At 39.4% G+C, this 15,767-nt stretch overlaps 1 protein-coding gene across 1 annotated transcript; it reads right to left on the bottom strand.

Annotated features, from left to right (window-relative positions):
- Nucleotides 1–319: 319 nt before the first annotated feature.
- Nucleotides 320–6,351, bottom strand: LOC131240923 (GDSL esterase/lipase At1g29670-like). The gene is made up of 5 exons (XM_058239458.1): nt 6,042–6,351; nt 2,492–2,616; nt 1,900–2,145; nt 1,371–1,626; nt 320–873 (listed from the first exon to the last, which is right to left on the bottom strand). Exons 1-5 carry the CDS (start codon nt 6,286–6,288, stop codon nt 650–652), a joined length of 1,098 nt encoding a protein of 365 aa, XP_058095441.1. The 5' UTR covers nt 6,289–6,351; the 3' UTR covers nt 320–649.
- Between the last annotated feature and the right edge of the window lie 9,416 nt (nt 6,352–15,767).

Genomic DNA, 15,767 nt, shown 5'->3' with positions numbered 1-15,767 from the left:
TAACATTTACCCGATCGACAATTCGTGAAATGGACGGACAAGATTGTTTATGTCTAATAGCTGTACTTGTCAATATGTCAGGCCCTCAAGACTTTTATCTTTATGGTGGGCCATGAAGCGTGGGCTGAATTAATTTACAGTCCAGACGATCATTTTGACTGGCCAAATGTCCCTATGCAACAAGGACCGCTTTCACTCCTCTAGAATCATCTCTAAAATCCAACTTTTACCACTAAACAGGAGGAATCCTTGAAAGTAAAAAAATAAAAATAAAAACACCACAACCATCATTGTATCTTCATAATCATCACCATCTACATTAAGCAAAACATACAATCTATTTCACTTGGAAAAATCCTCTTACAAAAGAATTCAAGCACCCAAGACCCAATTTGAGTACGATGGTACTAACATCACAAACCCAAAAAGCTTTTTTTTTTTTTTTTTTTTTTTAACCAAAGACTATATGGTCACAACCCTAGTGCATTTCATGTGCAAGCACTCTAGTACGAAATGGACCTATCATCCATGCTCTACCTATATTACCAAGTCACATTTATTACCATAGTATAGATAGAAATTGGAGACTACTACTAAGATCCGACTCACCATTATTATCATCATCATCACCGTCCATCATCCATCATCATTACAGCTGAGCGAGGCGACGGATGTCGATGGGGTATGCGTCGGACGAAGATTGGGCACTGTAACATCTCCCAGCAAAGATCACGTTGAAAGCCTCCGTTGGATGGAAAGCATCCCAGAAGATATATTCATCTCTGTTTTGGCACGGAGTTTGTAGAGGTAGGCATGTAATCTGACCGTTGTTTCTGCCGACCCCACAGCATCCCCTATTTGTAACTGTAAAACCTGGGAAGAAAAGAAAGAAAAAAACCCAACATTAGTTCTATTAGTGCTAATAGGAAAAGGTATGACAAACTAATCAGAGTCCTGCAATAGCTACTCTCGACTCTCTTCGAGAGATATGGGCAGTTCATCAAGCTGACCCCACCATCTATTTAATGTGGCCTGAAATTAGGCTGGTCCAGTCATCATGATGGCTACATGTGTTTAATGAACATAGACTGTTTAGTAATTCTTTGGGCTGTCCTTTTTTCTTTTTCTTTTTTTTTTCTTTTTTTCAAACACTGGTGGACAGATGGGGGTGTTGGTCTGATCTTTGAGACACCCACCAGATCAACGGGCTGGATTTCACACATGTGCCATTCTAAATCATACTTAAACTTGTTTTTCTCCTGGTATGTGCTATTGCACTAATAAGAGACTGTATTCTTAAATGGATGCACAAAATAAGACCTAGAAGAAAAAATAAAAATAAAAAAATTGAGTGAAGTTGTGATTATTACCGTGAGACGATGGACGACTAAGGATATCCGCAAAAATCCCATACCCATTTATGTAGATGTATTTCGCACCGTCGAGACTATTGTTGATGTCATCAATGAGAGATCGGAGCCTGGCATTGAATATCCGGATGGCGCTATTGATTCTGTCGACGCATGTGGCACCATTAGGGCTGTATTGAGCCAATTCGCTCGGGCTGCACCCGACTAGTCCCACATCAAACACTGCCACTTTCCTCGCCCCATAATTGTATAATGTCTATCAAAACAAGAAATGAATAATGCTGCCATTAGTGGACAACTAATCCTTAAAATTATTTCTCATGAATTAATTATACTTGGTTAGCGAAGAAAATGAGCCGTCTGGCAGGTGGGGTCCATCATACTCATCCCTGGTCCATTCTTCATTTAGGCCACTAGCTTATGAGAAAAATAACCTATCATCTACACTCGTGGGGCCACCTGAAGAATGGACAAACCATAAACGTGCCATTTTTGCTGCAGATCTCCTCTTCCAATGGCTCAAAATTACCTGAAGTTGCTGAGAAAATTGCTGGATGAGAACATCGGCATACTGTTCTGGAGTGTATTGCCTGCTGGTGGAGTAAACAGCAGGCATGAAATAGTTATTAAGGTAGTCGTTGCTGCCCATTCCAACTGTAAAAATGCACTGGCTTAGGTAATTAGCTGCAGAATCTTCATCTCCCAATATATTCACCACCTCTTGAACTGTTGCTTGGTAGTTACGTAGCTGCCCACTCATACTGACGCGATCTCCCTATGTGAACAAAATGTACATAACATGTTATATGCCTAATTACTAACCGTTGATCATGGATGAGCGACGATGAAGTAATCCCCAATTCATTCATCGTGTGGGGCCCACCCAAGTATGCTTGTGTCATGATAAGAAAATCAGGTCGGTCCTGTCATCATTTGGGCCGCATGGGTCTGACAAATACAGACCTCTGGTGTGATTTTTAAGCAATTGATTTAGTTATTTTTTCTTACTGATGTGGCCCAAATGATGGTGGGGTGCATGCTTGCTGTGGCCCACCAGATGAACAATCCGGATTTCACACATACATGATGTAAAAAAAAAAAAGTATTGAGAAAGTGATTACCAATTGTTGCCCAGTTTCTTCCCTGATTCCAGCAGCGGCAGACGCGTAATTTACGCCTGTTAGAATCTCTCGGCCTCTTACATTTGAATAAGGTGGAATGAAATCATCGAAGCCCAACAGCTGAGCTGCATACCACGAACAGATCCTATTAGTTATATATTTAAGCTTTCCATCATTATTAATATACGTGGTTAAGAGACTCGGCGACTCGGACTGATTTGTTCTGTCCTGAATCGAATCATGACTCACCCGAGTCAAGGATGACTCAGTGGTATCAAACCAGATCAGGTCTTACCAAGTCCAAGCCAATGGATTATAAAATGGACGGTCAAGATTGTTTGTCAGAAAATGCGGTAATCGCACTGGTCGCAATTCTAACCATCCGACCAATGGATTATAAAATGGACGGTCAAGATTGTATGTCAGAAAATGGTCAACCATCGATGTGTGCGGTTTTGTTGGTGGGTCTCATTACGGGTTTCTTATATTCCCCGAGAATCACTTCTATCGGATGATCTTGATCAATTCTCAACCATCTCATAAATGGCCTGGGAAAGAGCTATAAAACATATAAGGCCTGCCATTTGGACGGATAGGATGATATCTAACAGTGTGATTTTCACATGATGGCCCAGACAGTGAGTTGTAGAGATAAGCTCCACTCCAGATTTATTGATCGGACAGTCAATATATACCAATGTAGCAAGGAGCACTGTAAAACATGGTTAGGAGCGTTGGATCATTGAACTCGCGTGCATACCTACTGTACGTACATAACACATGTACATAGACACGCATTTAATAATAATGCATTGAACCCAACCGCAACCCTATTTAATGCTGACTCACGATTTTTTAGCCGAGTAAATTGCATGTGTCGGCCCAAATTCAGTGCTCTGTCTATGTCAAAGGCCTCTTGCGAGAGCCTGGACCACCGAACCTAAGCGAATCCTTTCTCTCTACAGTATACTTAGAATGGTTATTCATCAATCTGGACTGTACATCTTGATGGAATCATTACGGATGGTCTATGTTAAAAAAATTCAAAGTAATAAGACAATCATAGCCCTTAACTTTTCATCAGTTAATAGTGACCATTAATAGGACCCGTTTTGTAGGCTAGTGATAAGATAACCATTTCCATCCATAGTCAGGCCCACCAGGTGTACATATCCGTTCGACACACCTCCCAGCCACGTATATGTACCGAGATGGCTTCTCCAGAATCCGATTCTCCAGTTTGTACTGTATCTACCGGAAATATGGCTTGTACCGGGAATGCCGCTTTTAGGGATGGGCTTTTGAAAGTTACGAGAAATACCGTATTTCTACTGAACGCGGATTGCGTCCTCCCCCGCCCGTCTCCAGCTAGGAACGGGCAGGAGCTCTGAGTGGTCACCGTGATGTATGGATTTTATCCACACCGTCCATCCATTTATCCGTGTAATTTCAGTATATATTTCAAAAAATGAGGCAGATAAAAGATACAAGTGGACTACACAATGGGTATTAAACTCTTACCGTTGAAAACTTCTTAGGGGCCACAGAAGTTTTGGATCGAGCTGATATGTTTTTTTTCCCTTCATCCAAGTCATTGTAACTTTATGAATAGATTCGATGGTAAATAAACATCACCGTGGGCTGTAGAAAAGTTTCAACGGTGAGCATCATCACCGCCACTGTTTCCTGTAGTGCGGTCCACTCGAGCCTTCGATTTTCCTAATTTTTGGTTATTTTCCATAAAATATCACGGAAAAGTAGATGGACGGTGTGGATAAAACCCATACATTAAGGTGGCCACAAAGAGCTCCTGCCCGTTCCTAGCTGGAGACCCGGGGGGGCAGGACGCAATCCGCGTCCATTTCTACTTGCTTATATACATGCACGGACGTGTGTGCATACATGATCGTTTTGACCATTGGCGGCTCAGGACTAGCAACGTGTCGCCCCATTGGGCCCTACATGTATATATGATCTGGTGATTGGAACCGTCCAGATTTCGTCTGCCACCTTAGAATGTGAACGATAGAAATTTGAGCCGAAAGGATGATTCGGAACTTATAAATGTATGACTGAATGAGTAGCAATTAATTAACCATGAAGTTTGGATGGCTGACATTAATTCAACAAATCAAGGGTGAGGTTCATCCTTCAATTAGATTAAAAGAGTTTGCATGGGATGGATGGTTCAGATTACCCGACCATCTCCGCATGTGGGCCCATGCCGCAAAGGTGATATCGAGTCACCACATGGGCAAAACAAGCACGCGATATCAAGTTGGAAAAATGTTGGCAGAGAACACTTTCTTTGATGCCAACATGTCACCCGTGTAGAAAATCTGAGCCGTCCAAAATGTCACCCACACCATAAAGATCACCTTGGGCGAGCATCAGGGTGGACTAGAGTCGAAATCAACCGAAAGACGTAATCTGACTCAAAGCACAGGTGTGGCCCACTTAATCAACTAATCATATTTTCTCCCAAATCTTTCATGTGTGACATAACTGATATATTAGTACAAAAACAAGTGTTGCATGGGAACATTTGTATTGGCTTGAGAGGTGCCATTCACGTGAACCTAATTCAGTCTCGTGGGCGTACGTTGCAACGGCTACAAGAGCTCACACCATAAATATCTTCACGGCCAAAGCAAACAAATATGGTAAAACAATAATGACTATAATAACAATAAATAATAATAAGATAAGAGAAGCTTAGATACTCTTGAGGATTGTCTTGGATGTTACGAGGGCTCTTAAAATTTTCAAAAGTTGCATATAAGTTATTCAAATTAAACTATCCAAAATAGGTCCCAATTTAGATATGCCTTGAGAAAAATATTATACTTATTTTATTATCTTATTATTGGATTAATGGTGGATGTTTAGTGGACATGTTAAAAATAAAAATTATCCCATGATCCAATTACAACAAATAAGTGTCCACCAATCACATGTTAGGATTGCTCAGCTAATCTGATTTTAAGATTGTGACTTAGGGACAATGGGTACCATAATTTAGTTTATTTAGTTTGAGTTAATGCATTCCAGGTGTACAATTTCTGAGTGCCTTCGTATCAAGCGTCATACACTGTCAGAGCATTTTTAAAAAAAAATAAAAAATAAAAAAATTCTCAGGATAGAAATGACACAAGTTGAAGAGATCGTATACGCAATTGAATGTTAATTCCCTGTGGTGCGCAAAGATCAGAAGAAAATGCCTTTATACGTATCTAGAAAAACTCTCTTTTCTTGCTTAAGGACCTTCCAATCTTTTTTAAGGGAACCACATTTCATGCCAGTGGGCCCCACAGCTTATTGGTTTCGAGTGCTGGTCTGCTGGACCAAAAACAGTATGTAACTGATTTTCAGATGATGAATTATCAAAAAATGAAAAATAAAAGAGTAACTCTAGTGCAACAAGTTAGTGTGGTGTGGTCCACCTAAACAACCAGCCTACAATGGTATTTAGACATGGGATCAAGCCTTCACATTCACATTTCATGTTCTAAATCATAGGGTAAACATTTGAACTTGAGTAAAACCTCACCGATGATATCAGTCGTGGTCCGACCGTTGCAAAACCTTCCGGTGGGCCCAGCAGGGAAATCAATCCCATAAGGCTGGTAGTTGGCTCTCGCCAACGAAGCGATCCTGTTGTTATTGCCATTGTCGACCAATGAATCACCGAAGATGAAGTAGCAAGGAACTTGTGGTTCTGATCGGGCCCCATGGAGGGAAACCGAGACCAAGAACAAGATCCCCACCACCCAAATTTGCCTAATTACACCAGCCATGAAAAGAGAAGAAGAAAAAAAGGTGAGAGAGAAAGAGAGTAAGTGGAAAAAGGTGGTGTGGGAAATGAAAAGTGGAAAGAGGGAAATATATAGAGATGGAAGTATGAGAAGGAAAGTAGAGAAAGAGGAGAGATGATGACCACGTATGGGCTTTTACAGTTGAGAGAGTTGGTCGCTGCATTGAATTCACGCGTACATGCACGTGGATTGAATAAGGAGCGGCCCTGATTTTAACGGCAGGGGTGGTTCTCGACCCAAAGATAAACGCATTTTTGGAAATCTCACAAAATGTCCCTACATTACATTTTGGCATTCACGAACGGGGAATGATCACATGCATATCAACCTACGCTAATTACCGTATGTATCAGCTGTGTGGAGCCCACACATGATTTATATGTGGAATCTAAACCGTGAGTTTAGATAAAATCCTCATGGGCACGGTGTATCACAAGAGTCATCTCTATCGAAAACTCAAGTAGGGACATGCACAGTTACACCTATCTACTAATTATTGTTAGCCCACTTAAATATTTTTAAGGTTTGTTTGTTTCCCCAATTATTCTAGTAATTGAGGGGGGAAAAAATGTCATCAGTACAATTTTACCGCCGTTAAATTGTAAGTATATCAATTGTAAATGTATTCATGATAAAGATAAAAATATTATAATCATTGCACGTTTTTATAATATTATGGTGAAATCTGGATAGCAAGGCATTGTTTTATGTTTTGTAATAATTTGAAATTAAAAATAATATGAAAATATCATAATTATGATTTTACTGTTTATATACAATGCATGTGCTTATAAGCAAGTAAAATAATTTATAATGATTGCACCATGTTCTTTATATTTATATTACCTTGGTACCTGAAACAAACAAGCTTTAATGGGTTCGAGTTTTTGATGTGTTCCTTTGTGCCGGTGAGTTGTGTCGAATGACTGGATTGGATGATATATGCACAACATGGTGAACTCACATTCCATACATGTAAAAGTTTCTATGGTGAGCATCCCTACCCAATGTCTCTCATTTTTATTAAGCGGCCCACTTTAATCATGGACCAAACTAGATTTTGGGATCTACACTTAACATTCGGTGTCGCATCTAATAGACTGTTTGGATGGCATTAATTAAACATCACACTATGTCTAGCACAGCTTCAACCTTCAAAAAGTACGTGGGCTCTGTGTAGTATGCTTGTTTTCAATTATGAGAGGTGGGCCATGGTTAGGTAATCCAAACCACTTGATATTTTGGGTGCCACCTTGGATGTATTACGCCGCAAAAATTTCTTCTTTGGTACAAACCGGACCCTCCGATTGTGTCCTAGGAATTGGTATTTGGGAAGAGAAATACGAGATGAAGCCTCATTCAATCAAAAAGGTTCCCAAATTGGAGGCTGGATCTTCTTATCAGGAATATTGTTGGACGAGTAAGTGTATATGATAGACCACATGCAGACAAATGGTGTAGATTACCAAACCATGGGCCTCGCTTATTGATAGAGCTAGCTAGCGATAGGTCGGGTTTGACCTGCAGGCCAACGAACTTAGCTGACTTAAAAGCCAGGGTTGGGATGAGTTCTGGGGTTTTGGATCAGGTGAGAAAAGGTAGGCCATTTCCGTGGGAGACCCACTTTTCTTCTTTTTTGTTTTTGTTTTTTTGTTTTTTGTTTTTTGGAAAGAAATATTTGTAGTCATGGCATCAGAAAAGTACAGCTGAGAACGTGGCCATTTAATCCATATATGCATAAATAAGCAGGAGCACAGGAACATGGTTTTCAAACTGGATGAGTCTTATGCAACTCGTCCGAGTTGACTCGGACTCGGTCTGACCTGATCCAGTTCGATATCATGGGTCAACCCCCATTCCCTACCTCGCAGTGAATCAACCCCCACTCAAGCAAGTCAGACCGATTCAGCCCCAACTCAGGTAGGGCATGACTCGACTCAGGGCTGACCAAGTCAGGTTGAATTGCAAAGTCTTTAGCCCGTGGTGTGGAACTGATGTAAAGCAGATTGCAAACACCTTCATGGCAAAGACGAACCGGAGAAGGGCTGATCAAAAGCAAAAACGACCCAACCATCAGAACCTTAAATCAGTCCTATCTCGCAAACCGGAATGAGATTTTCAATATATTATTTTGGGGGTAAGAGGACCTACTTAAGGCAACCAACTCACCATACTGAGTTGCCAACACCAAATTTGTGAGATTTTATTCTATCAACAGTCAAAAGTCTAATTTAGTTTCATTTTACTATAAACAATAAATTTTAGTTCAAATATCCCTTTTGATCCTATGTAAAGGGTTTACAAAAGTTAGGAGAATAATGTGGTTAGGCCAAATTGAACATTTACTTCTTTTTGGATGAAAACCACCAAGTCTAAGTAATAATAGAGGTGGCCTATAAACAGTAAATTTATTATTTATAGTAAGTCACATTTTTAGAGTGTTTTTAGAGTGTTTGAGTTAAGTCTAGGTTTAAAACTCCGTCCTACAATTGAGTTACTTATCAAAAGAGTTGTAATATCATTTTTTATTATTAATCAAGTTATTTCAAATTTATTATAATTATTTATGCTTTTATCCCTCATTAATTCGTTCTGTGAGGAGTCCAATGAGCTCAGTAAATTCAGAGTAGTTATCCCCTAAGGAAGACCGTGATCGACCTCATCATATCCCTCCCTGCGTGCAGCCCTGCTAAATGTCATGGGTTCTAAGACTGTGTTGGGTCAGGCCTGGTTCACGCCCGGGACTCGGTTGGTCCTGGATTCTGAGCCGTTTATTAAAGGGGTTAGCACTTTAGGAAAATCAATAGTTGAGTATAGGGGATGCATGCATATTGATCCAAACCACTGAGTCGAAGTGTCCCATAGTGGATGGATTGTCCTAAGTATTTCATCAGTGGACTTGAAATGGACGACTAAAATAAAAAGAAAAAAAAAAAGTCAATTGTTGAAATTCAGCAAAAGAAAACCGTTTGATTGGAGGCTACGGTAGTCCACTCGCCAGGTTACTGAAAGAGATCGTTTAAGCCATCGTACTGGACACTAGAAAGGTCAGATTGCATAAGAATCAAGGAGGTTTACTGACTCAGAAGTAGGTCTTGTCAATGGTCCAGACCTGGGATTGGCTTTCGCCCAGATTTTGAACTGTTCAGGCCGATTCTATTCAAAAATCTCTTTGTTGCATGCCTGGCCCAAGCCATTGATAGCCCGACAGGGAGGGCGCCAGTGACAGCAGCCAGCGTCAGAAGCACCGTAAATTGTTACCCTGTAAAAAGAAAACAAGCTACGACTGTAACTACTACAACAGCGGCGAGGATGGTTCCATGAGGAGATCTGTTAATTAAGATCTCTGATTGGTGGGGTAGACTGTAAATCAAGGCCCCACTTGTCTGAAATTGGCATGATTGGTTGATTGCGAGGGGTCTCTGCACCATGTGGCTGCATTCTTTATTATGCAAAGAGTCTGCCTTGGACTATTAATTCCAATAACATGTACTAATTAGAGATGAGACAGTGCACTAGGCGTGGAGGTTGACTATAGGCTTAGCCATTTTTGGATCCACTTTAGGTAGTCTTGTACATGGCCAGTGCAGAGAAATTTAGAGTCTTAAAGTGTTGCATTGAGAATTCTAGAAATGGCTAGAACTTTAAAGTTGTGTAGGGATATTTGAGAGATTTCAAAGTTTGTTAAGGTTCATTTGGATGCTTGTAATTGGAATAGACTGGAATCCTAATCACGGTTAATCAATGGAATTCGACTTGGAGTCCTTGGTTGTGCTTGTATGCCTGTTATTAGAGTATACTTGAATCCAAAAATTATGTTTGGATGTGATGTAGAGCAGGTTGCGTAGACACTTTCATGTCTAGGATGGACCAGAGAAGACCCAATCGGAAGCGGAAGTGATCAGGACCGTCAGAATCCTAAAACAGGCATATCTCGCAAACCGGAATGAGTTATTCGACATACCATATATGATTTTGGGGTAGGAGAAGCTACTTTAGTCACCCAACCCGCTACGCTAGGTTGCCCATGCTGAATTTGCGAGATTTCATCAGATCGACGGTTTAAAAAAATTAATTTCACTTTTACTATTTATAGTAAGTTTTAATTCGATCGTAACTCTTGATCCTTTGAGTTTTAGGAGTCGTGCCCAACATGAAAAGGGCTTAGAAATTTTAAGAGAATAATGTGGTTAGGCCAAATTGAATACTTACTATGTTTGGCTGAAACCATGACGTCTAGTAGAAATCATGACTGTTATAAATAGTATAGTAAGCCCCGAATTTTAGGGAGTTTGATTCTGAAACTTCTTCCTTAATTTGGTATCATTATTTAGAGGGTTGTCAATTCATTTTTATTATGAATAAAGCTATTTTCAAATTTATTAGATTTTTTTAAAAAAAAATTTCTTTATGGATTCGAGGAATCTCTATAAGAAGTCCAAAGAAGCTCGTAGATTCGGATTAATTATCCCATTGAGGAAGATGGTGATCGACCTCATCACGTCCATCCCTACATCGGGATGCCTATAATTGAAATGCATTAAGTAAATGGATTTCAATTGCATCCATTCACCACTGACCACAACTGTTTACAATCAACCAAACAACAACTAATTATAGGCATCCAAATACAATTTTTGAATTCCAATGTATTCTATGTATAGGCATCCAAATACAACTAAAGATTCCAATTCACATGAATTCTGTTTACCACGCGATTTGGATTTCAACGTATTCTAATTACAAGCATCCAAACCAGCCCCCAATGACATTTGTAGTAAGGATAGTGTGGAAGTATCTAAAAGTGTTCCAGATATTCTTAGCTGCTTGCTAGTGAGTGTTAAGTGGCACAATCCAAGCTCTTAATGTAGGATTTCTAGAAAATTCCCAGGACTGTATGGGAGATCTCTCTCATTTGGGACTCAAAACTCATCAAATTGTAATATTCTCTTTGTACTCCAATACATGCATTTCCACTCTCTTTAGTACTCTGGTGCCCTATTACATTTTCACTAACACTAATTAAGCTGAAGTAATAGGTGGTGCAGGTGAAGTGAGGTTGATTCAAGTAGCATTGGGGTATTATGCACTTGCCCTGGGGGGGTGAGAGTAATAAAAAGTTAGCAATATCTGTGAAAGAAAAAAAAAACCATACATTCCCCATTTTATAAAGGAGAATTACCTGATACTTTCACAACATATGACACTTGATAGGAAGGCGTACAGGTGGTGCACACATGGAATAATTCTATCTTAAATTAAATTGTGGAACCACCGTGCCTAAAGTAACTGTCCTAAAATCAACTTGGCTGAACAGTTTTATCAGCATTCAATTTAGGGAACTTAATTGTTTGTTGAAATAGGAACTTTGGATACCTAATTCATTTTTAATTGTCCAATAAATGGCTACCAATTCAATAGTCAGAGTCAAATAATCATAATTTTTGGTTCATGATGCATTTAAACTAGGACCCCATCGTTTGGATTATTTTAATTTGAATTACTTGCATGCAATTTAGGCAATTCCTAAGTAATTTTTAAGTAGCCACATGTCATTGTTACAATCTCTACCAGAGTATCCAAGTTTTTCTCTTTTAGATAACCATCTGTTTTTAAGTCAAAATGATTGGATGCTTAGCATTTATGGAAAAAAAATCATTATTTAGACCTGTAAGCAATCTAAGGCGGAAACGGATCGGCTACTCCCCCTGGCACCAGCCTGGTGGCCGGTAGTCGGTGCTCTGTGGGCCCCATCATAATGTATGTGTTTCATCCATTACGTTCATCCATTTTTAAAGATCATTTTAGGGCTTTATACCAAAAATGAGAGGTGTATAAATCTCAGGTGGACCACACCACAGGAAAACAATAGTGATTGGATATCCACCATTAAAATCCTCCAAAGACCCACTGTACTGTTTATTTGACATCCAATCTGTTTATTAGGTCATACCGGCCTAGATGAATGGAAAAAACAAAGATCGGATTGATCCAAAGCTTTTATGGCTCCCAAAAAGTTTTTAATGGTCGATGCTCATTCAACACTCTTTCCTGTAATGTGTTCCAGTTTAGATTATGATATACCTAATTTTTGGTCTCATACCATAAAATGATATGGAAAAATATATGGACAGTATGGATGAAACAAATACATCATGGTGGGCCCCAGAGCACCGACCATCAGCCATTGGCTGGTGACGGGGGGTAACCAATCCGTTCCCATCCAAGGTAGGGACCTCTGAGTAGACTACAACTCAAATTGGTAATTTGACATATTTTAGGATGTTTTCAATCATAACTAAATATTTATCCAACATATGATCAATCGGCAAATTTTTATCTTTTCATCGAACATATGATTAGTCGATGAAATTCATTTTAAGGTGGCCTGTGAAGAGAGAACTGATAATAACCATAACACTTGAGAGAATAAAAAGCAAGAAATAAGTCCCTTTTTTAATATTTTTTTGTTGGTCAATTCGCGCAAAAAATACATTTTGGTTCAGTACTGTTGTGTCCACATGACCATGATGTTGGTGTTTTGATAATCCAATCCTGTCGGTGTTCTGATAATCTAATCCTCTCATGTATAGCTAATATTGCATATACAACGGTCCTATAGTGCCTCAAACTTTCAGACACAACTGCCAAAGGGCGCCATCCACCAGTGACCACACAAGGAAAGGGGTTGCTCCCGGTTGTCAGGGAGCGATTTCCGCCGGTCAGTGGACTTTCCTAGTTGTATCTAGGAGCTCTCTGTCAGGTAGACATGATACACCTCATGTTTTAACAGTGCAGATGTGATTCTTATTTTGGCTGAGATGAGATATGAATGGTGATTTTGTACTTTTCTTTGTAACTAGTAATAAGTTAGTTGTATCAGTGCTAATATAGAATCTTTCAGTCCTAATCACCTTAATTAGTTGGGATTGTACAAAACCTCAAAAAAAAAAAAAAATTTAACATGAATTTTGGAATAAAATAAAGGATTGTGATAGAAAATCTTTATTTCTTATTGTTGGAAAGTGCTGAAGGTGAGCCCCAAGACCTGACGGTCTATACGAAGTTTGGAACCTTCACAAAACAGAAGAACGGTGCTTCAACGGCCCGCCTATCTACTACTGGAGCAGATGGAACTATTCACATTTCTGATCCTACGGTATATAGTGGCCCCGGATTGCGATCCATGGATCAGATCATCCCAAGAACAAGCTAAAATGGACAAACTATAGCGCACACAATATCTCTCTATATACTCTCGGTTTATCGTATGACTCAATTGCTTTACACAAGAGAAGCGAATTGCTTTTTATAACAGAGGAAGGAGAGTTTGAGTGGGATTGGAATAAGGCAAAATAATCTGATCAAATTTCTATTTTTAATTAAAAATCAAATTCATATTTGAATTTGAAATTTAATTCAAAGGAAGAGACTGGAGAAAACATGGGACGTACCCACTAGTGATTGCTCACAAGTGGGCACCACTGGCCTACGTCCAACACTTATTCTTTCTTATCCTCCGGTGGATTTTGAGTTGATTTTGTTTTCTTAATTGCCCTCAACTTCCCCAATTTTCCTTCTTCCATCTTTTTTTCCTATTGTTGTTGTGATTTACTGTAATTTTTGTTAATTAAAAAAAAAAATTGAACTGTATCAATTTGGTAGCAGGTAGAGTTTTATACAGAGATATATTACCAATTTCTCATATCCGGCGTTTCGTATAGAGCACTAGAAGCTATACAAGTCCATCATCATCGACAAACTGCTAGATTTAGCTAGCATATGAGGATGTGACCGTAGCTTCACTAGCTGGAATGGGAGGTTGCATGAACCAACTTTTAGAAGATTTTCAATGGCAATGCTGGAGGAAGTCACGGAGGCCAAGCAATAAATGACAATCTTAATATAGATCTATCCGTTGGTACTTATTCTCAACTTTAATGATTTGAAAAAAGAATCATACATTAATTTCCCATTAATCAGTGACTTGGGGGATAAGTTCATATTAATTGTTGGCACATGACACATTTAAAGTAGGGTCCACCAGTCAGCCGTTTAGTCACATATATCAGCATCACATGATCAGAACATCTAATATTATATCATTTGTATTCACGACTCAATTGGTTAAAAAGATAAATAATCACATGCACGGTTGTATGTGATCACATCAGAGATTTTCTCATTAAAGGAGAAATTATCACATTCACGGCTGTACGTGAATTTTTACATACAGTCATTTCTTTCCAGCAAAAAAAAAAAAAAAAAGTGAGTTGCACCCTGATTATCACGGATCCAATCACTGGTGGGCCACCCCGATACCCTGATTTGCATACTTGGGGATTATCATGGCGTGGCCCCGCTTTTGCATGGATTGGCTATTCGATACTTGTAATACGTTGGAGGGAATGAAGTGGCTGCACGTGAAAGCTCACATGCAGTAGATGTATGTTGTTGTTTCTAGGTAAAGAACTGATCTCTGGTTAGCTATCATTAAAGGATGTTGAGGTCAAGTTGGTTGGCAGCCGTCCATGTGTCCCTTTCTGTCCCTGTTACATACGTCCAGCCGGATTTCGTGTAGTCTACTTTCTCAGCAGGCAAATACACACGCAATCCTCACCGACACGAGTGCGGATCCTCTGTTTCGTGGAAACAGCGGCTGAATCCAGCTTTATTATTGGTCCACGTCACCAGTTTTATTACATATATTAAAAAAAAAAAAATTTACCTTCTATCCACACCGTCCATCCGTTTTTCCATCTAATTTATGGGGGTTGAGCGCAAAATTAAAGTGTATCTAAATATCAAGTGGATCATAACACAGTAAACAGTGGGGATAATGATTTCCACCGTTGAAACCTTGCTAGGCCCCACAGTGATGTTTATCTGTCATCCAACCCATTCATAAGTTCATACAGACATGGATGAAGGGAAAACACAAATATAAGATTGATCCAAAAATTTTGTGGCCCCAAGAAATTTTCAATAGTAAACGATCAATTCAAGTGTTTCCTATGGTGTGGTCCATTTGAACATTGTATATGCTTCATTTTTGGCCTCAAGCCCTAAAATTATCACGTAAACTTTAGAGACAGTGTACTCGGTACGCTAAGTTACTCACCACGCAATCCGCTTCCTTCCATTTGGGGACTCAGCACAACGGGTTGAGTAGCAAGACTTGCTACTAAAGTGACGTCACCTAGTTAATTATGTGGGTCCTACCATGATATATGTTTTGTATCCACCCCAACCATCCATTTGGAGAGATCATTTTGGGGCATAAGTGTAATAACTCAAATTTGTGTAGTAATTTACACACGCTTGTACTTACACAAAACTACTATACATGGAATGTAGTAAACATCTAGACACACAGCTGATTATAAAAAGGTATCCTTATCAGTCCTTTTGGTGGGTGTGCTTGAATTTCGGGGACGAAATTCTTGTAAGGGTGGTAGAAT

Source organism: Magnolia sinica, chromosome 3 (assembly GCF_029962835.1).
Source record: "Magnolia sinica isolate HGM2019 chromosome 3, MsV1, whole genome shotgun sequence".
Taxonomy (NCBI): domain Eukaryota; kingdom Viridiplantae; phylum Streptophyta; class Magnoliopsida; order Magnoliales; family Magnoliaceae; genus Magnolia; species Magnolia sinica.
Note: the sequence above shows the minus strand (reverse complement) of the source record. Positions and strands in the feature narration are given on the sequence as shown.

What these genes read in the sequence shown, in the direction of transcription:
- LOC131240923 (XM_058239458.1), bottom strand. Translation starts at nt 6,288, where the DNA reads ATGGCTGGTGTAATTAGGCAAATTTGGGTGGTGGGGATCTTGTTCTTG. An exon ending in AAGAAACTGGGCAACAATTG is followed by an intron (nt 2,146 to 2,491) that starts GTAATCACTTTC and finishes TTGTTCACATAG; the next exon opens with GGAGATCGCGTCAGTATGAG. An exon ending in TAGTCGTCCATCGTCTCACG is followed by an intron (nt 874 to 1,370) that starts GTAATAATCACA and finishes TTTTCTTCCCAG; the next exon opens with GTTTTACAGTTACAAATAGG.